This window comes from Melopsittacus undulatus, chromosome 6 (assembly GCF_012275295.1).
Source record: "Melopsittacus undulatus isolate bMelUnd1 chromosome 6, bMelUnd1.mat.Z, whole genome shotgun sequence".
NCBI lineage: Eukaryota > Metazoa > Chordata > Aves > Psittaciformes > Psittaculidae > Melopsittacus > Melopsittacus undulatus.
Window position 1 is genome coordinate 28,502,092 of NC_047532.1, and position 21,367 is coordinate 28,523,458.

Sequence of the window (21,367 nt, forward strand, 5' to 3'; positions counted from 1 at the left end):
TTCCTTCTTCTGCCCACAGAAGATGACAACAGAAGTGCCACAAAATCAGCAAGAGGAACACCTTTGCGTAGTAGCTCAAGTCTTACATATTCAACTGTTTAGCTGTACAGTTCAGCATCAATGTGAGTCATGTAGCCTGTCTTTGAACACATCTACTTCTGACCACTCTGTTTTTCCTTCCTACTCACCTTTGACCTTCTTCTGCCTTTTTGCCTCTCTCCTCTTTACTTACCTTGGTGCAAAAAAGGGAGGAAACATCCTGGTTGTCACCTCCAGCTGGAGCTGTACCTCTTCCTGTCCATGATGACAACTAACATGATTATGAGTATCATAGTTCTTAGTGTAGCCATTGAGTGTCCTCCTTCACTAATGATCCAATACAGCTTGCAGGGGACAGGAGAGTTTCAAGGAGATCTTTTCAAGATGCCTGCAGGTTCAGGAAGTTCAAATTATCACATCTGCTTTCCCTGTATTTACTGTCATATGTTTTTCTCTTCTAGCATAAGGAAGGCTAGAAATCCACTGTTGTTCTGCTCACTCTTTCAGACAAGGCAAGAAATTTCTCACTAAACACCCTTGCTCTAATCCTGCATAGCCTTCATGACAACTTTTATTAAACTACTCTGTTATGAAAGTAAATAATTACTGGGGACAAAACACATCTTTAAGTACCTATATTTCTGGCAAGCAACATTTGCTATTGTTTGACTTTACTTTCCTTTTTCAAGTTGAGAGACACTAGAAATAAATACCACTTCCTTCTACTAACAGTATCTGGGGAGAGAAAAGATTAAGAAAATAATCAAACAAACAAACAAAAACCCCTTTTGCTGAAAATACCTAACAGAGTAACTTACTTATTCAGTTTACTAGCTGGCAGTCCCAAAGCAGGCGTCCACTGTGTTGGAGGACTGCACTCACATCATCCTCTATATCCCCAGAACCACCTTTTTCAGTTCTTTTTAGGTTCTTCTTTTTCTGTCCAACTCTCTCTCTCTCTTGCATCATTTTTACTTTACATGGGACTGGTCCTCACTTAGAGTAATGAAGACTTGTTTCTCAGCCTGATCCTCTTTGCTGAACTTTGAAAGTAACTTGCAATGATTCCAGTCAAACAGATCTCTAGTTCAGCTCATTTGTAAAAACTGTGGGTTTTGGTTTGTTTTGTTTTTAATAAGGCAGAAGAAAGTAGCTGAGGAACAATACTAAAGACAATCAGATCTTGTATTGAGATGCAATAAATGAGATCACACCTAAACTCCATGCAGAACAAGTGACTCTTCAGATAGATAGCTTTGTTCAACTGTCAAATTGTACTGCCCATCAGAAAATTCCTAGGGGGAGAACTTGCTTCTGGCTGATGAAAGGAGATGCTGATGGGAATTAGAGTCATTGGCAGCAGAGGTAGTACTTAGGGTGCCATATCTGACATCTCATGAACTTTGTTTTACTTCATCTTCTAGACAGTCATTTGGAGATGAGATATATGAAGGAAGGCAGTGAACAAAATACTAATGATAGTCTAGAAGAAAGCCATCCTTTTAGGGGCAGCAATCAGGGAACTCCTGAAGAAGAAGTGGAGGCCCTCCTTTCACAGCCTTACAGTTCAGACAGCTGAAGAATCAATTCTGTGCAAATGCTGTTCCCAATTTCTTGTAAGATTGGTATTGCAGAATTATAATGAAACCGTGAGAGTTGTATTGTGATATTTCACATGTTTTTAAAACCTGCTGTGACCTGCTTTTTGACCCATCCCTCCAATATTCATCCTCATTCAGGATGCTACTTCTTTTATGGCTTCTGTCAGGACTGAAGCTGCAAGCTGATCCCTGGTAAGATGACCAGTATCCCTCATCTGGTTTTGCACACGACAGTATGGCTATCCTAAGTGGTGTAGCTAGTGTTTCTAATGGTTGTCACAGCCACGGACACCAGGCTGCTGTTAAGAGAGACTGCCAAATACTGCATTTTATGGTTGGAAAACTGTTTGAAAAACTTTAAAAGAAGACAGAAGTGCAAGGAGCAGGAGACAGATTTAAAGAGGTGGCAGGGAAAGGATAAATTGGAAAGAAACCAAGACAAGACAGTGAGAAGAAAAGGAGCGAATAAATGGGGAAGCGAGACAAATGTACTGAACAGGAAACCAAGTGAAGGGAGAAGGTGAAAGAGGAAGCAAACTGTATGGTCAAGAAAGGGACAGTGAGGGAAGGGCAGAAAAAAGGGAAAACAAAACAGTGCTAAAGGAGCCACTGGAGGAGGGGGAAAAGCACAGCCTCTTTCCAAAAGATAAGGGAAAATGGAGTCTCCCACTTGAAGCAGCCAGCAGCAAAAGGAACATACTACTGGGCGTGCATTTCAACAAGAAGTGTTAATTTGACTGGTTAAAAATTGCACAGGGGTGTCTTCCCTCAGGGGAGAAATCACAGAACGAATAACTGACATTTTTATAAGTTGTGATTTTGGGTCCTTGGACAGGCAGGGTTGAAAACATACTGACTATGGAAGAGTGGTAACTCCTACTGTGATGGGCTCTGGCTTTGCATCACCCCTGCAGCTCTATATTCTTTTGGTCACAGACATGAAATGCAGAATTAAATTAGTTATTCTTTGGCTTTCCTTTTCCCCTGAAATTCAGCAACATTTTGAAATCCCTCTACCTAACGCTCTTGTCTCTTTGCATGAAACGCTCCTAATTGCTGATTGTACTTTTTGAATATAACCTTCATTGAACATCCATTCAAAGAAGATAGATGGATGCTGCTGCTGGACAGAGCTCTGCTTTTGTACTTTGGTGTTCAGATTGAGATCATCCAGTTCAGCATTCAAATGCTTTGAGGTGCCCACTTACTCATCCTGCCAGAAGAGTTTGATGCAATGCCTATTCAATTATTATTTCTATTCCATTAAAAGATTTAGTTGTAAGCTTTTAAGTCTGCAAGGTCAAACTTTCAGAAGAGAAAGATTCCCAAACTAAGGCCTTGTATGCCTATGCACTATGACATTTTAATTAGAGGATCACATGCAATTTTTGCAAAGGATCCCCTTATCATTCAGTGCACAGGGTTAGACATTACATAACATTTTCCAAAGAACTCTAATCCATAAAAATCCATCACGGAAAACTTATTTAGTGTTGATACTTGGCAATTAGAGAGCTGAGTACAGAGCTTGTGGACAAGAAAATGTCAGGCAGTGATGCTTTCTGCAGCACTTCTAACTTTAGAAATTTCTGACTGTAATTACTGTGAAGTACCTTTTTGTGCTGGGTTGGCAGAAATATGTAATGATGGCTTACAACATAGATTAGTTACAAACACAACAGGTCATGTAATTAGCCTCAGTGGCATAATAAAACATAGATGCATAGCAGGCATCAACCCCTTCCACACTGGCTGGCTCTGGATAGAAGTAAACTGTAGGGTGAATATGGGACTGTTCATGAACACCACATGAATTCTCCCCTCGGTGCCTGCCTCACATGTGAAGACCACTCTCAGCTCTCAGGGACAGAGCACTACCATGGCTGAGGGTGAGACACAGGTGCTTAGGAGCATTTATGTTCCTGCCTGCTTGAGTGGATGGTCTAGCCCTTTAAAGACCCCTATTTAATCCATCCCAGGATTCCATATCAAGGGAGAACATCTATGTTTTAATAACAAAGTGAGTAATAGTCTCCAGTGCTTTTTTGGCAAAGCCTTCATGAATTCACAGTATCATTGCAGAGCAGGACACAGAGAAAACGGGAGCATCCTCCCACCCCCACTAACACCATGGGCTCTGCTGCCAGGAGAAAAACTTTTCCAATTCAATTGTTTTCCTTGTGGCAAAGCTGAGATTCTCATTCAGGACATTTAAAAGCCATAAATCAAAGCATCCACAGTAGAACTAAAATTGATCAAGATCATAGAATCATTTAGGTGGGAAAAGACCTTTAAGACCATCAAGTCCAACTGTTAACCTAGCACTGCCAAGTCCACCATAATATAAGCCAATATATTAATTGCAAAAGTTATTTAAGAAAACAAAAGTTGTCAAGATAATGTAAAATTAAATCTAGCAACACTATCTGTTTAGAGATAATGTGTCTTATGAAAATCTAATACTTAATTATGGAAAATGAAATAAGCATGAAAATGACAATTGAACAGTATGCCCCTCTGATACATTCACAGAACTGACTACTAAAAAGGATCTTATTAATCCATGGAAATGATATATAGGTCAACTTCAACCAACCAACCAACCAGAAAATCCAAACCAAACAGAAAAAACAGAAGGCCAAATCTTGATTTAAATACACATTCAGGCATTTGCATCAGCAAAGATCAGGCTTTCCAAACAGGCAGGCAAACATACATCATGGTAAGCTAAAGTGGCTCCAGTGCCTGCTTAAAGCCATCTTACCGAAGCGAGTGCACAGCTGCATTTTCTTTCAAAATACTACTGTAGCCTTTTAAGACAGAGGGGGAATAATCTAAATTCTGGCAGCGGGGAATATTTCACAAATCATATATGCTTTGGCATGAAGCCCTTAAAGCCAGGGGCCTTTACTCACAGGGCCTTTACTCTCCTTTGCTGGGAGAGATCCACCCACCTCAAGTGGGATTAATTAAAAGAGGCATGTATCATGCAAATAGTCTCTGTTTCCTCACAGAAGTATTCAGAGCACATAACCCAAAACAGCTTTAGAATCAGAGCGAAGCAAGGAAGAAAATTATTTCCTGCTCCCCTAACCATTTTCCTTTCCTTGTACAGTAAGCAAGAAACAATGAGAAAATGCCGAGAGCTCACCAGTTCTTTACAATTCTTTTGATTAAATGCTAATGGAATTGAGGAACAAAAAGGGTTTGTTTAAAGGCAGGCTGTATCCCACTATAAGGTGCCCAGTTCCCCAAATCAGACATGTGCTCAGCCAGTTGCTGGAAAAGGACAGTCCAAGTTTTACTCCTGAAAATGATCTTTTTATCTTAAGGCAGAACAGGAAAAAATAGAAAGCTCATATTTCTTCAGCATGTCAGGATTTTCAGCTCCACATGACAGTGACGGGGGCTGCAATAAAAAGCTAGATGAACTTTAAAAACACAACTGTCTTCTCAGGAAGTTAAACTATTTCCCTAGATATGAGAGATCTGACACTTCAAGGAATCACTGCAGAAAATGGTGCTACAGCAGTGAGAGCATAGAGCCCCAGTTAAAAAAAAAAGTCACAGAGAAAGCTCAGGTTTCCAGAAGAACTCTTCCTCAAAACTATTTATTTTTTTTCCCTTTTTAATATCTCAGACCCATTTTCTGACTCAATTTCCTATGATCCTGCAAAAGCTGTTATTAAAACCAGACCAAGTGTAGCAGAAATTCCAGGGCTCAAAAGAAACATTTAATAGGCACAGGAGCCGGCCACACTGTCCCCCTCAGGTGATTTCCCCTGCAGCCCCTTCACTGGGATTTCCTCTCTTGGAGTTTAGTCAGCAGGAGAAACCTGAAGTTTCAGCAAAACGGCAAACCCTTCTTTCATTCTTAAGCACCTGAGATTTTTTTATGTCTGAAGCTTTCATAGCTGCAAAAAGAGAACTAGGATCCAGTCCAGAAGATGTGTATTGCAGATTCTTTTTTCCACAAAAATGTCAAGCAGTCATACATTCACTCATATATCCAGCTACAGCAGTTTAAAAACACTGACCTCTTTTATCAGCCACTGCTTTGCATGCCACCAGTGGCAGTCCCAAACTGAGTTGTTTTCAGGCTGCTTACCCAAGAGTGTTTTGTGAGCTAGAAGATGCCTTTCTGGTCTCCATCCCACCTATCACTTTAGCTTCAGAAGATTATCCCCAGACATGCTCTTGGCAAACCAGCACAGGAAGGCATTGTTCATGCAAAATCATAGCCAGGCAGAACAAAGGAGACATGCTCATTTGCAAGGCAGGTGAGACAGACCAAAGGAGCTATGGTTCTCTCCAGTAGTACAACTGACAAAGCACTGGACCTCATTTTCTGTATCTAGTCTGCGATCTATCCTGTGATGGCACAGGGGAAACACTGGTACCAGTGCCCTTCAGCTCAGTCTGAGACCTTCCCAACAAGGGGATGCTGCTTGGAATTCTTCCCTTCCAGTGCAAAGTTTAGTACCCAGAAGGGCAATTCTAGGTTTCTCCCCAGCAGTCTGACTGCAAGCTATTGGATAACCACTAAGATTGAAGAGTGTGTTTCGTGCAACAGTGGCCTTTTCATAGCAAATATATAAAAATACTCCATGTGTTTGGTACACCTAATTTATTTATTGTTCATATTATAAAGGGCAATTACATTAAAACCACTGAGTCTCAAATTTAAGTTACTGATAACTACAACAGATCTCACCTCCTTGAAAGAAAGTTTTTCTCCAAGAGTTCTCTTCTCATTTACCATTTCTAAAATGGCAAATGTGCACATTTTGTTTCTATTTAACTGGCTTGCTTTTTTTTTTTTTTTACTGTGACTGATTTTAATGTAAGAGTTGATTTATTAAAAATGGAGAAAATCCTTTGTTCCATCATTGCCTATTCTGTCCATGCCTCTCATAATTTAAGTTACCAAAGCCCTCAGAAACAGGCTTTCACATATATATGTGTGTATATATATATATATGTATGTGTGTATATATATGTGTATTATGTCATTGTGAAAATAAATATTAAGCACATTTTATTTATATAAAGCAGTTACTGCCACACAAAATTATAAAATATGCAAAGCTGCTTTTAGAAGTACTGATAAATGCAAAGCCCTGGGAAGAAAAGGAAATGATGTGGTTATGAAAATCCTATTCCTTAACTACTTGGTTAGTACCATATGATCTACACTGTTAGACAACTATGGACTGCTTTCAACTGGCTGTAAATTACTTGCCTAGTGGAATAAGAATCAGATTCCTATCAGTTTGTTCCACAGTCCTACAAGGGCTGTTCTTGTTCTCTCCCAGAAAAGCCATTACCTCCTCTGGTGAAGACTCAGAATGGTAGAAGTGAGTTGTTGTACCGCTGCCATTCTTCTGGCGGAGTGGTAGGTGACCTCTCCCTGCATGAACCCCTACATGGGTATGATACAAGCAGAACATGGGCTCTTAATATAACAAAATCTAGTGTTTTCAAACTGACTGATGGGAATTTCTTTTTTTTTTCTCCTTCATGAAAAAACTTAATCTCTTGAAAAAAAAATCATATTTGTGCTAAAAATTGTTTCCTCAAAATGCCTTTGTCTCTTTGGAGGGAATACCCAATTTGCTTTCTTATAAGACTTGCTCAACAAACAATGCTCAACTTTCCAACACAATGCAGAATCTGTCTGTTATGCTAGACCGAGAGAACCATGCCCACCACCAGGAAGATTACATATCTTACCTTGGGACACTGGGAGGAGCCCGAGTTGGTCGAGAGGGAACCTGGGGAGGTCCTCCAAGAGCTTCACCACCACTTGGAAACTGAGGCAATGGTCCTGGGCGGAATGGGACTGGGGGAGCCCCTGACAGAGGGCCTGGAGATGGGATTGCAGGAGCAGGTCCTCGGCCAGATAAAGGTCTGGTTGGGGGGTTGCTTAATGTAGGCCTCCTCTGAGTTGAGGGACTTGGAGGAGGTGATCTAGTGAAATACCAGAAATTTTAAAAGTTCAGTAAGGTAATGAATGGGGTTTTCTGTTTGGTTGATTGGTTGGGTTTTTTTTTTTAAATTATTTTTAAACACAAAGCCTTTTTTATGCCTATGACAATTCTTTATCTTGGCATTTTCCTTTGTTGTCAGTGACAGAGCATCACATATGTTTAAGTCTCACACCTTTCTCACCAACAGCATGCTTTACAGTAGTCAGAAATAAACACGAGCAAAGAATCATAGAATCATAGAATAGTTAAGGTTGGAAAGGACCTTAAGAACATCTAGTTCCAACCCCCCTGCCATGGGCAGGGACACCTCACACTAAACCATAATAGATACCCAAGGCTCTGCCCAGCCTGGCCTTGAACACTGCCAGGGATGGAGCATTCACAACTTCTCTGGGCAAGCAGATGTAATGGATTTTAATATTAGAGTTCCAGTCATGTTAAGTGGATTTTCTAGGACATGGAATGAAAGCTTGCAAGAATAGGCTCTGTGGATGCATAATTGAGGTGACAAGCGGTTGCTATCTGAAGCATCAGACAAACTATAAATCCACAGGATAGTCTTCTACAAGGCAAATATTCTGTTTTCACATACATATCCATAGATATGTATATGTGGGAAAATTATTTATTTATTAATCACAAATGTAATTAAAGACTGCAGGTGTATCTGTCCAAAAAGACAGGCAGGAGGGGAACTACCAATGCTGGCAATATCTGCTGATCCTAAATTTTATTGCAGTATAGATTTAAGGATCCTTACCTGCGGGCCTGCTGAAGCCAAGAGTCATCTACAGGAGGGGGTGCAGGGGTTGAGACAGTGCTAGTGCTAATATCACCAATGATTGCTAAGGCTTCCTTTAGTGCTTGGTACATGCGGAGCATTTCATCTCGCCTCTGTGCCTGTTCAGCCGACTCCTCCATTAGAGTGTTTTGGTCCTCAGAAGAGTACAAGTGAGCCAGGAGCTCTGCATTGATAAATTCTTTTACCTATTTTGTCAGACAAAAAAAAAAAAAGCCACCAAACAAATAAACAAAACAACAACAAAAAACGATAAAAAAAGCCAAGCCCTATTAAAAATACAATACTGAACAAATAAAGTGTGAGATCCATGAAACCAGGAGACATACCTCCATTTAATCAGTTCTACTGCCTTACAACAATTCTACCGGTCATGCAGTTTTTGTTAGGTGAGATCAGGGGCTAAAATACACTGAACTCAGATTGAGCTCAAGGTGCAGCAGCCTGAGGTCTAGCTGTGGCCCAGGGAAAGGCGGGCATGTGCACCTGGCAGAGCAGCTGGGAAAGGATGCACTGGACCTTGTAGCGGCTGCCTGCACACAGATGGGCTTAATGCAATTAGGAGGCTGTATTCTGAGACAATGACTCACATGTGAGGATATGATGGCTTTGTGCAGTCACTTCACAAGGCACTGCAGCCTGTTTTTTTTGTAACTATCTTTGAGACACTGGACATGGTGGGAGTTAACACTGGTCTACCTCTCTATGGTGACACTTATGTTTACAGTTCATTTCAAACAGGCTTCCCAACGGTGCCTAGGGGTCAGCTGGCATTTTGCTCCAATTTTAAATGGCTGAGAGGTAAATAGCAGCCATCTATGACCAGCAATACCATCAGATACTAAATTCCCCTGGGAATGGAAATTTTCAGGCTTTATAACATCCCTGTCAAATAGTTTCTTAGCAACAGTTTACCCTACTGTAGAGGGTGTCTTTCATCGACAACAACTTCGTCAGATTATAAATATCCCATCCACATGCATTCAAACTGAAGGGAGAAGTCTCCAAGTAATCTAATTTACTATATTGATTTTCTGCTATGCTCTCCTGGTTATGGAAACCTGGGCCACATTAAGAGAGATAAAAAACTAGAGGTACTCTGATTGAGTAAGACTGTGGTAAATATACCAACTGCTGACCTACTAAATCCTTGCATTTGAGACTTTCATTGCTGTTCTGATCTACTTCTCATCTGGCTTTTTGCTCTATAAATCTTCTTTGAGCTGGAGATACTAACAATAATACATTCCCAAGATCCTGATTATATAAACCTGAGCTCTGTTTGCCCATGTTTGTGCTAGTTCAGCAACACAGATTTAAATCCTGACAGTTAGACTAAGGCAATGTTTGTGTTCAGACAAGGGCAATAAGAGCAGTCAGACTGCGTGGGCATGGGACCCTTTCTGCTCACCTAGCATGAAAAGAGGGCCAGGACAGAATTTACAGGGAACTAAAACCATATTGCTTGGGCTTGGCTGTCATTTCCCATTCATGTATGACAGGAGATGCACAAATTCTTAGCAAAGCCTGCAAAAATTTTCCATGAGTCTCATGCTGTTTTCCAGTAGATGGTACTGATCAAGCGCCAGAGTACACTACTTTCCTTGTGATTGCCAAAAACTCCACATTAAAAACAGATATCATAGTTAAACAGCATCACATTCTACTTGATGAAACGAGCATTTTAATGGCATCACTTCAAAAAAAGAAGTCCTAAAATTAGATTAAGGCCAGAGCTAATTGTAAAAGCATTGTTAAACCACAAATATCTGTTTGAAAAAAATCAGCCTGTGACAATTATCATAAGAGATTCCTGTCTGCCACTAGCAGGAACACTTGTGGAAGGGGAAGACTGCTGTGTTAAGGATGGTTCTTGGATCAACCTCTTGCCTTCTGCAAGCAAAGGCACTGTGCTAGACAGAGGAAGATCTTCCTTAATAGCTACTTTCTCTGTTGTCTCCAGCTTGGAAAAGGAAGGGAAAGTGACACTTACTCACACCTTTGCTGCTTTCTAGAAAACACACTCACAGGAATGGTTTAAAACATTTGCCTTCGCAGACATCAGACTTGCAGTCAAAGCCAAACCATAGCAAGCATCTGAGACACTAATGCCACAAGGCCAGCCCTATCACACTGAAGTGAGGGAAAGTGGGCTTACAGCTTCATTCTTCAGTGGGCAGTCTACAACATATATCACTGCCTCAAATGCAAACACAACCCATTCCTTAACCGTAAGTTTGGCAAGTAGCAAGTACTTGGGAGTTTTTCTACTCAGCTGAGATTGATATCAGCACTGCTTACGGAGTATAATACATTGTCTGCTGTAAGACCACCCCTCATGAATAATCTGCAATACCTAGACACCATGAAATACAAATTCTAAAATGTGTGTTTTGTTTGTGCATGTTTGAATTGCTAATGGTAACTCAATGCAGTTCTGTGTGGTAAACGTATTTTCGTTTAAGGTAATCAACATCCACCCTAAGGGAAGAATAATAGATGCATTTGAAATACAACAATTTAGGCTTAGGCCTCAAAATATGCTTAGGGACAGCATCTAATTATTTTCTGTACACTGAGTTTGAATCTGATACTTCCCTGGAATTATAAGTGCTCATTTACAGGCCCACAAAGTGGAAAGGAAGTTCTAGCAGGACCTGGGAGGTTACAATTGTCATGGAAACAAACTCCTTGGGATCAGTTTCTTTCCAGAGTTTTGGAGGCAACATGATGGGGCAGCAGAAAGTTCAGAATATGCTCATTAAGGGGGAGAAAGGGGGAGAGAGGAAGGGTGTTTTTACTTAGCTCCTGGTGAATGGGTTGGACTTATGAAGACTCCAAGGAGCACACACACAACTTAACAGGACCCACCTCCTGTCACAGCTCCATTGCTTTCCAGGTCTTTGTACAGCCTTTTGGCATGGCTCAGCAGACTTAATTCAAGCATTTCTTTCTCTTTTTAATCGTGCTGATTTTTAAAAGATTTGATATGTAGCTGTTGTAAAATATGATATTTTACCGCCTATGCTGCACAGAAAGAAGTACAGTCACTCTTCACAGACTTTTAAAATGTTTTGATTCTTTGCCACAAATTTAAATTCTAGGATTGAGGTGCAGGTCTTAGCTCACTTGCAAGCCCAAACACAGCTATGGACTATGAGGTCAACTGAAAGGTGGATGATGTTTTAAGTTGGTTGGTTTTGTGTGCCACGGTCAGCCAACATGGAAGACTTTACCGATGTAACTAGCAATATTCTGCTTCTGAGCAGAGCACACTCTTCAGAGATCCTTAAACTATTCCATATGAGGAGGTGAGTGGCAGAAAATGTAGTGTAAACTCTCAGAAGTAACTACTTGCCAAACTGCAGTTTATGAAATATGAGCTAAAAGCCAGCCCTTTCAAAAAGGCACTGGAGTTATGCTAAGTCAAAGCAGCAAGTTGCTAGCTGTGATCTGGAAAGAGCAGAGAGAACATGATCACCCTATAAAGTCTAGAGCATGGCTGATTTCAGGAAAAAAAGGGCACTTCTGTTGTTCCCATGCTCTTTTGTAAAAAATCACCCACAAGTAGAGCATTATTTAGAGCCTGACTCCCCTAAACCTAAAGAAGTTTATAGAATATCTCTTGTCCTCATGCAAAAATTCTGCTTTTAGTATAGGTACCAGGAAATACCATTGAAATTTCCAGTCCAAGCACCTAATACTTTAAGTACAACACAAATTCCACAAGGCTAATGAAATCCATCAGATGAAGGCTAGAGATGGCTCTGAGTCAAAAGGAAATGCTACTTTTTAGCCAGATTTGCCATATAGTATATTCTAATTGTAAAGACTGATTGGTTTGATGACCTCACAGAAAAGGTGCTACCCATAACTAACAGGAGCTGTTCTCGCCATTAGAAATTTATATGGCAGCACTGGCACCAATACTAAGTTTAGTTTTCAGTAAGGGCAGAAACTCTGACTCTGCCAGAATCTGGCAGAACTCTGCTAGAAAGCAAGGGCTGATATCCTCATGCAGTGAAAAACCAATGATCTCAAAACCATTTCTTTAACCAAATAATCTTCAGATCTAAGAGACACACACAGAGTAAATCAACCAACCACATCTGCTTATCTAAGCAGCAGTGTCCAAAGCTTCTAAATTTATCCCTTGAAAATAGTAACCTGAAAATACAAAGAAACCCAAATAAAATAAGAACTGTTTTTAGAAACCATGACAAAGGGCTGTAAACTGAAAATCAAGGAAGCATGACTCTGCTCTCATGATTTCAAGGTCTGCCTAGATGGAGCTCCCAACTCCCTTTTCCTGTTATACCAAAAGCAAGAGAGAAAAAAACCCAACCCAAAACCACCAAACCCAAAGATAATTGGTCTACCTTTAAATAATAACATATATTCTGATTAAGATGTGAATTAACTGCATCATTAGCATTTTGGAGTAAGCACTCAAAGCAGTGTGCCAGCCTCTGAGAAGGCTACAGAACTTCCTACTACTATGGAATATTGAAGTATTTTGTCTAAGAGTGTGACATCTATGGGAGTGTGTTCTGTTTTAAGTACATGTTGTTGTTGCTGCTGTATTCAAGAGGTTTGTTTGAGAGTAAGGAATTTGACAGACATGATAAAATAATTTAGAACCCTGGCTGCTACTTACGTTATTGATCATAAGGTGCATGATTGTTTTCGGTATCAAGTCGCGGATACATTTGTTGATAATCGACATGTATGAGTCCACAAGATTTCTAATTGTCTCCACCTGTCTCTCCAGCTGGGGGTCCATTGAAAAATTGTCTGCTTGGCCATTCTCATCGTTTTCAGTCTACATAGAAGAAAAAAATCAAGTCTTTCAGACTGCAGTAAACTCGAAATATATTGGGGGGGAAACGGACTTAAACTGTAGTAATCCAGCAACGTAAATCACACAAAGAATGCCTGGAGGTTAAAATATGAAGTACTGGCCCGTTTAATGTTTAGCATCATGAAATTTGGACCTTAAAGTTTAATGCAATACAAAATATAAGACTTTTTCACAAATTACATTATATATTTCCACACAATTTTGTAATTTTATATGAAAGTCTTCAGACAGAGAATGAAAATAAAACCCCAAGAAATGTCTCACATCACTTACTATATTATTTATTGTAAAATCTTTTACCATTCAGATTCAGACAGCTTGACTCATGCAAGGAAAGCAGCACTGCAAGTCTGGATTTCAAACTTTATCCTCCTATGGGTAAAACCCATCCTTGTTACTTAAGGCTGACTCAGTTGTGACAAATTCCACAGTTCAGCCTCAAATTTGTTAGATGTAAATAGCACCTATATAAACAACGGATTTATGAAGGATAAACTACAAAAGCATCACTGGTTCCAGTGCTGAAGGCTCAGCATAACATTGGCTGGATTATATATTAGAGATCTCTTTTTCGTAAGACAGAAAAAATACTTCTTTGTATGTAAACAGTTGATCTAATTAAAGAAAATACCAGGAACTAACTGAAATCTAAAAGGTGTGTACCTTGCTTTGGTCTGGCCTGTATAAATATGAGGAAACCTAAAAAAATAATAGCTTTTTGGTAAAAATTCAAACTGCTCTCTGAGGCTCAAATATGCCAAAATAATGGAATTTCAACCTGGAAAGTACAAAGAACAATGTTCTTTCCCAAAACATTGACATTTAATACTTCTTCCTGAAAATAACCACCAAAGCCATATTAGCATTAACAATAAAACATAAACCTGTTCTCCTGGTATGTAGAAGCATAACATGAAGAAACATAAAATACTTGAAAAAGTTAATTAACCAGTAACAAGAACTAGTTCTATACCAGTGAGATCCCTGTCAGCACAACTCCATTTACGCTATAATGTTTAGCTAAAGTTTGCACATCACTAGTGCTTTACAGATTCACAGAATCACAGAATCCCAAGGGTTGGAAGGGACCTCGAAAGATCATCTAGTCCAAACCCCCTGCAAGAGCAGGATAACCTAGAGTACACCACACAGGAACTTGTCCAGGCGGGCCTTGAATATCTCCAACGTAGGAGACTCCACAACCTTCCTGGACAACCTGTTCCAGTGCTCTGTCACTCTTACAGTAAAGAAGTTCTTCCTGATGTTAACGTGGAACCTCCTATGCTCCAGTTTACACCCATTGCTCCTTGTAAATTTCCAGAGCAGTTAAAATTAGTAGCTAACCCATTAGTGAAAGACCATGAGAGCTAGATATACAAATATATCACCAAAGAGGCTCCTCCTTGCATGAAATGCATTCTGGCAGGGCCAAAAAGAGATTCCTAGTTTTATCTCCTAACACAGGGTGTATTTCTGCCCATGCAGCATTGGCAGGTACACCACTTTGCATTTACTCCTTGTAAACTATGCGTTGGTCAGTCCAGTCTAAATGAAATGGTGATAGCTGTAATTTGTTAAGAAATAAGATCCAATGTACCATTTAGAAACAAACCTAAATATATTTAGCAAAGTTTCAAAAGTTCAGATTGTTTTTTATTACAGAAAAATTCCTGGAAAACTATCATATCTTTAAAAATAATTAGCAGTGCTACCTAAAAATCTTGGAACTGTAGAGGACACTCAAAGAACTCTGGATGGAAAAATAGTGTTTTCAATTCTGTAACATCAGTAGACACACTACCTTATAAACCTTACTCATTTCATTAATAAATTGCATATGCCAAAAAGTCACAGCATGCAGATTGACTATTTTCCTTAGCCTCCATGTCTGAAAAGAAACTAACTGTAATTTTCCCTGTGAAATACCAAATAAATGGAAAATCACACATCTGTCATATATCTACAGATTTTAGCCAAGTACTGCAGACTGAAAATGCCCCTTCCCAGTTCCTCTGCATTTGACTTCCCTTTCTTTTCTTCTTTGTCTATATAAAGTACGGTTTGTCCATGTACTTTTTTTTCTTCACTGTTTAAATTACAGATTGCAATAGGATTCTTAGCTGGCTAAGCAGCAAAGTGACAGATGTTTATCATTATCCTCATCAAGAGAACGTAAAGTAAAAATAGTAATTTGTCTGATCTTTAAGGCAAAGGGTAATAGTCTCTTGTTTGAAACTGTAATAGAGCTGACTTCATACTGTTGATTTGTTTTCTCTGAAATCAAAAAAGATCAATCTTTCATGAGTTTACCGTAATTTATTATGAAAGCTTCTGGCCATAGTATTCTTAATGATTTGATGTCTCAACTGAAGGCTTTTCATGCCAGAAACCATCTTGTTTGCATTGCATCATGCACATGGAAATCTGCTTCTAACAGATTTCTGTGCTCTCCAGTACACCTTACAAGTGTAGGTGTTATCAGGCTTTCTTCTATAAGCTGTCTCTGCACTGTGCCAACAGCAGCATCTGAGAGTAAGGTTGCCTGGTAAGGCTCGGCATCATAACAAGACAATAGTGATGAAGACACCCTATTTCATCTCCATGCCATTCTTTCAGAACAACTGGGTTTCACACTGAGCATCACTGTGACTCTAGCTTCAGCACAAGCCACCTCTCAGCTCAAGTCCCTGCCACTCTGCATTTTAGAAGGGCTCTTGCAAATCTGTGGCAATGAATAAACCCAAACCAGAATACATAAGAAAACCCTCACATTTCTCTGATTGCTGTTGAATAGAATGTTCGTGCTGAACAGAAAAAAGGAATGAAGAAGGTGGAAACAAGCTTCTGTTTCTCCTTTCCCAACAGCCAAGGCAGCTACTGTCCATCCCCTTTCAGTGCTTCCCATCCTCAAGCCAGAACTTGCTAGTTCCAATCGCAATTGTTAAGTGACAGCATATGAATCTGGGCTAAGTTTTTGTTTTCTTGCTTAAAACTGCTATTAACTGTTGACAGGGATGGAATAATATTACTTCTAATGAATACAATTGCCATTACTTTAGGAACTTTTTCAAGTCTCCAAAAAAGAAAGTATGGAAGAAGCTGAAGTGTTAAAGAACAGGTAAAGAAAATTAGATTTGTCTTGGTAAATTCAAACTCATAATATCTGATGAAAATACACCAAAGATAGAGAAGCAATAGGTGAGAAAAACATGGAAAAAGGGAAGGTAACATGGAAACCAGGACAGTGCTTCCATTAATATGCCCATACCCACTGCCACAGAGATAAGGTTCTACTTTCTCTGCACTTCAGGTGAATGAGAATAATATCCATTCCTTGCACTCTGTCTTTCATAAGTTGTTTTGAAAGTTTGTTGAATGACTTTTGGTAAGTTGTTCATAAGCTGTGATCCTTGCATGGAAAAATGCCAGTAAAACACGAGGTATGTGTCATTACTACTCTTCTACCTTTCCCAAGTTTAGATACATTCTGTACTAAGAAAGTATTAAGGATTAAATAAAGTGTCATACAAGAGAAGACTGCAAACTGCATGTGAAATCTAAACCACTTAAGATTGTGGGAATTTTGCTGCTGGCTGCGGTGGGAGTAGGGTTTTACCCTACACATGCATTTTTATCAGAAAAGTTATCAGTCTTCCGAAAACCATAAAGTCTCTACTGCAAGAGGAATGATTCAGTGTGGTACAAAGGGGTGCAGGCAAAAGGAATTGTGTGCGATCAAAAAAACAGAACAAAACAAAACCCACCAAAAAAAAAAAGTCCTACCAAAAAGCACCAACAACAAAACCAACAACCAAAAAAAGGAATTGTGCTTCAGGATAATTTTCCTGATAGTGGGAACATGCATTTTGAAGAAAGACCCCCAAACAATCCAGTAAAAGTGGTTCCTTTTGGAATTCACAGCAAAACTGGGTAGCATACTGAAAACAGTCCTGAGCTGGCCACACAGAGAGTGCAATACTTCTAATTTCCATGATTTCATTACATTCAGGGCAGCTGCCAGCATATTTAAGAATGTCTTGTATAACATTCCTGATGTCAGTTCCAAGAAGGAGCATTTGCCTAGCATTTTCATTAGAGAAGTATATCAACCAATTTTCTGTAATCAAAAAGGCATCCTATTAAAAACAACTGAAAGGAAGCAGACTGGAAGGTGACTGAAAAAAGGGTAAAAGTCAAAGCAGTGGTAAAGAACTGCTGTGTATGCTAAGAAACATGTTCATGGCTGCAGTAAGAAACAAGCTGCTTTCATATCTTTAATTTACAGACACAAGTTCATAACAACAACCAACACCTGAGAAGTATTCTATCCAGAATATACTGATATTTGTCACAGCTGCTGAATATATGATGTTTTATCTATTGTTGTCCAAGTAAGGTTTTTCTTTAATGTACCAACACAGCGCACTGCAGTAGTCCCACCCCCTGCCCCAATTTTTCCTAAATCTTTAAAACTGATTATTGATATTCTCTCTTCATTGCAGTTTGATGCTGTATGTATAATTTAGCTAAGACACTCTCAGCTGTACATAGCGTGCCTTTTGCCAGAGGACTGCTGAAACCACATGATGGCTTCATACACTGAGGTTTTCTTACTGAAAGGAACCACAAGTAAATGACAATACATTACTTTTGTGTATTTACAACAAAGCAAGCAGCAGAAAAAGAACATTTCCTGGGTAGCTTGGAAGCTGTCCTTTTCCCTCACAGAGGGTGACTTTACCACTCTCTTCCATGCTTTCAGCATCTCCAGACTTTGTACTGCTATTGCCTTTACTGAGCTACCAACAGGCTGCCCCTTTCAGCTACTATGCTTTCATTAGCAGCCTTGAACTGCTCCAAGCAGAGGTTATGATCTGGCCTTCCCTTATACACATGATCTGTCTCACTTTATACCCGTGTAGAAGAAAGATACAGCCTAACTAAATTTGATTCAAAAGTATTTAACTCGCTGGATTAGCTTAAGCCATCATCTATTCAGATTCTTCTTTGTGGTTACAGACATTGTATAGTACAGACCATTAGCTAAAATCTTCTACTGAATCCACATACTGCTCCACAGATATTTACATAGCTTTAACAATCCCAAACATCCAGAATCTATGTTAGGCTCTCTCCCTGTCTTCTTCAATCAAGAAGCTGATTTGGAACTAAGAAACTGAAAGGAATGATGTGAAAACTTCGACACATTTGGAGTTACTTTTGTCTTACAGTTCTTAACAGGTTGACAACTAATCATGTCAAATCAATCCAGTCTCCTGTTAGAGCAGGATTCAGATCTTAACATTAGATGTCACATGTTTCAGACTTCAGTAAAGCTTTTTGACACAATCTCAAATTACATTTTCATTACTGGAAGTGTGCTCTCCCTGCAGTTACTCCTTGGATGCTCCTTTCCATAGAAAAGCTGTCAATGGCTCACTGTCAAACTGGAAAACTCTATCAAGGGGACTTTCATATGGGTTGTATTTTAGATGTACCTTAAGGCTCAGGATGGTGCTGAAAATATAATAAGCCTGTGCTTATTATATTTTCAGATGAGAAGAAACTAGAAGGGCATGTGAATCCATTAAATGACAGGCTTGGAGAAACAGTTTAACAATCTAGATAAAATTAATTATGAAGAGAAAATATTTGACTTGGGCAGGAACAGATTAGTTATAAATATACAGCATGAGAATGACCACTTAAGAGCAGCTCAGCAGAAAAGGAACTGTGTCTGCAGTGCAATATAAGCAGAGTATTAGTCAACAGTGTCTTGCTATTATGAAATCAGTACAAGAACTGTGCATCCAGTTCTGGTTATCACACTTCCAGAAATTTGTGACACATTTTGAGAGTGTTCACAGGAAACCAAAGATGTTCAGGGCTCTGTAAGATATTACTTGACAGGAATAAGATCAGATAAGGTCAGTTGGGACTGATAAGTTCAAAAGAAACCACCTGTGGAAGGGGAGAGATGAGTGTCTTTGCGGGTAGGAAAAGGTATCAAACAAATACTTGGAAAGTGTTATATGTAAGAACAGGGAAGCACAAAAATAGAAGGCCTAGGAGAGTTGCAGAATCTCCTCTGCAGATCATACCAACATCCCTCAGAAATGGCCTAGGCATAGATACCCTGCCTTGAGGCAGGGGAAAGAACTAGACAACCTCTTGCAGCCCCTCCAGCCCCTCTGCAGCCAGTGGCAATACTGGGTGAAAGCAGCATGGAAATTGTGAGCCCACAACATAGGAACAAGAAAAGGTGTTTCTGAAAATACAAAAACCTAACAACCCCCCCACCAAACCAACCAACCAAAAAAAAACAGTATCTTCTACTTTTCCTTTTATTCTATGCAAAAATCAAGTAAAAAAAATCAAACAAACAAAAAAAAAACCAACAAACCATGAATAGTCATCTTCCCTCAATGAATTTGTACTCCAATTTCACCATTTGCTGCCATGTACATTTCTCACACAAAGGACTTTTACATAACTCTCCCTGCACTGCAAGTTTTGATTTGGAGCCAACAGCTGCTTCATGCCTTTCAGAACAGACTGCTGGACAAGCATAAGCAGAAAGAGGCTGGCATAAGGAAAACAGCACCTTTGTTTATAAAACAAATACTACTTTGGAATTTGCAAACTTCTCAGTCAAAGAATTTCCTTGTCATAACAACACATCAAGTGTCCCATATTTATAAGAGCATAGTAGAAAAAAAAAGGATGTGAGATACTATTGGCGTGATATTTGCCATTATTTCAGTGTAGAAGGAGGTCAATGGATTTTAGGAATTCTCAAATAGTGGTGAGTCAGCTGGAATTCAAGTGATGATGATGAAGAATAAAAGTGTGATGATTATCCCAGAAGATGTCCAGGCTGAAATTTATTGTTCATTTGCTACCAAATGCATTAAATACATACCCAGAGGCAACAGCCTGATCCAGCAGTGGACATGAATTGTGTGGGGAACAGAATAATCTATTGCGAAAGGGGGTAGTCAGTAGGTGGAGGCATCAACTGGACATTTGAGGATGAAAGGATTAAAGCTATGGCTGTAGTATGCGGCACCTCCAGGAAGGAAAACAAGTGGAAATCTTGGAGCTTCTACCAAAGACAATGAAAGTAGAAAGCAGGAGAATTAGTCATCTATGATGCTGATCAGAGAACTAATAAGACTCATCACAAGGACTGAAATAACCCCTTGCCTTTCATCTCTGTTCTTTACCTCTTTACCAAAACCATTCTCAGAAGAAATGCTCCAGAACTGAGGACTTCTACTCAGCAGTAACCATGCAAGACAAGATCACTGACAAAATATTCCTTATTCCAGCAGCAGTCCACAAGACTCAGCTGAAGGATTCCTTTAAGGACAATTAATTGCCTTATTTTATGAGATAAAAATTGGGGAAGTGAGTGTTCAGTGTATGGGTGGCAAAGGCAAATCCTGGAAAACACATTGCCCAAGATCATGTTTAAAGCACAGCTTACCACTTCATGTGTCTATGTATATAATAGAGAAGTTGCATGCTTTTTTTCACCAAGTGTGATAATTTTAGAGGTAAGCACCCAGAATAAAGAATAAACCTCACAGTTCTATCTTTCCTAGATCCTGTACTGAACTCCTATTCCATGGTCCCCCTTCATTTCTTCCAAGATGGTAACTCTGCCGTATTTACCAGCCTCGTTTGAAGAAATTTGAATACATGAGAAGGGTAGCATGCATAGCTGTGTGCATGCCAGGAGGGGCAGACTTGAAGGAGGCCTTACAGTGGGGGAGCTCTGCACAGTGTCCAGGGCAGAGTTTCTGCAAATTACAGCCCTGTCTTTTATTTTTAGTTGATCTAATGAAATGTGTCACCTATAACTGCACTCTTCCATAATTTATGATGTCTAGGAAAATACTCTGAAATTTCCTCTGATAAGCACCTAGACAAACTTGATGTTTCCTCTCTGAGATGCAAAAGAGGACATTAAACTGTTTTCACCCCCACATCCCTTGAGCCATGAGAAGTACCAGATCTGTCTCTGCTGGGCCAGACTAAGCCTTGTTTCACCATAAACTCAGTGCAGTACCGA

At 39.6% G+C, this 21,367-nt stretch overlaps 1 protein-coding gene across 6 annotated transcripts in view; it reads right to left on the minus strand.

Annotated features, from left to right (window-relative positions):
* DNM3 (dynamin 3) overlaps positions 1–21,367 on the minus strand; it is a 180,095-nt gene that overhangs the window by 12,900 nt on the left and 145,828 nt on the right. For all 6 annotated transcript variants that reach the window (XM_034063553.1, XM_031047273.2, XM_034063551.1 and 3 more), the window contains 3 exons: positions 13,087–13,251; positions 8,391–8,617; positions 7,374–7,610 (listed from right to left, as the gene is read on the minus strand). In XM_034063553.1, coding sequence (XP_033919444.1) covers positions 7,374–7,610; positions 8,391–8,617; positions 13,087–13,251 — 629 coding nt within the window. The remainder of the gene's footprint in view (positions 1–7,373; positions 7,611–8,390; positions 8,618–13,086; positions 13,252–21,367) is intronic.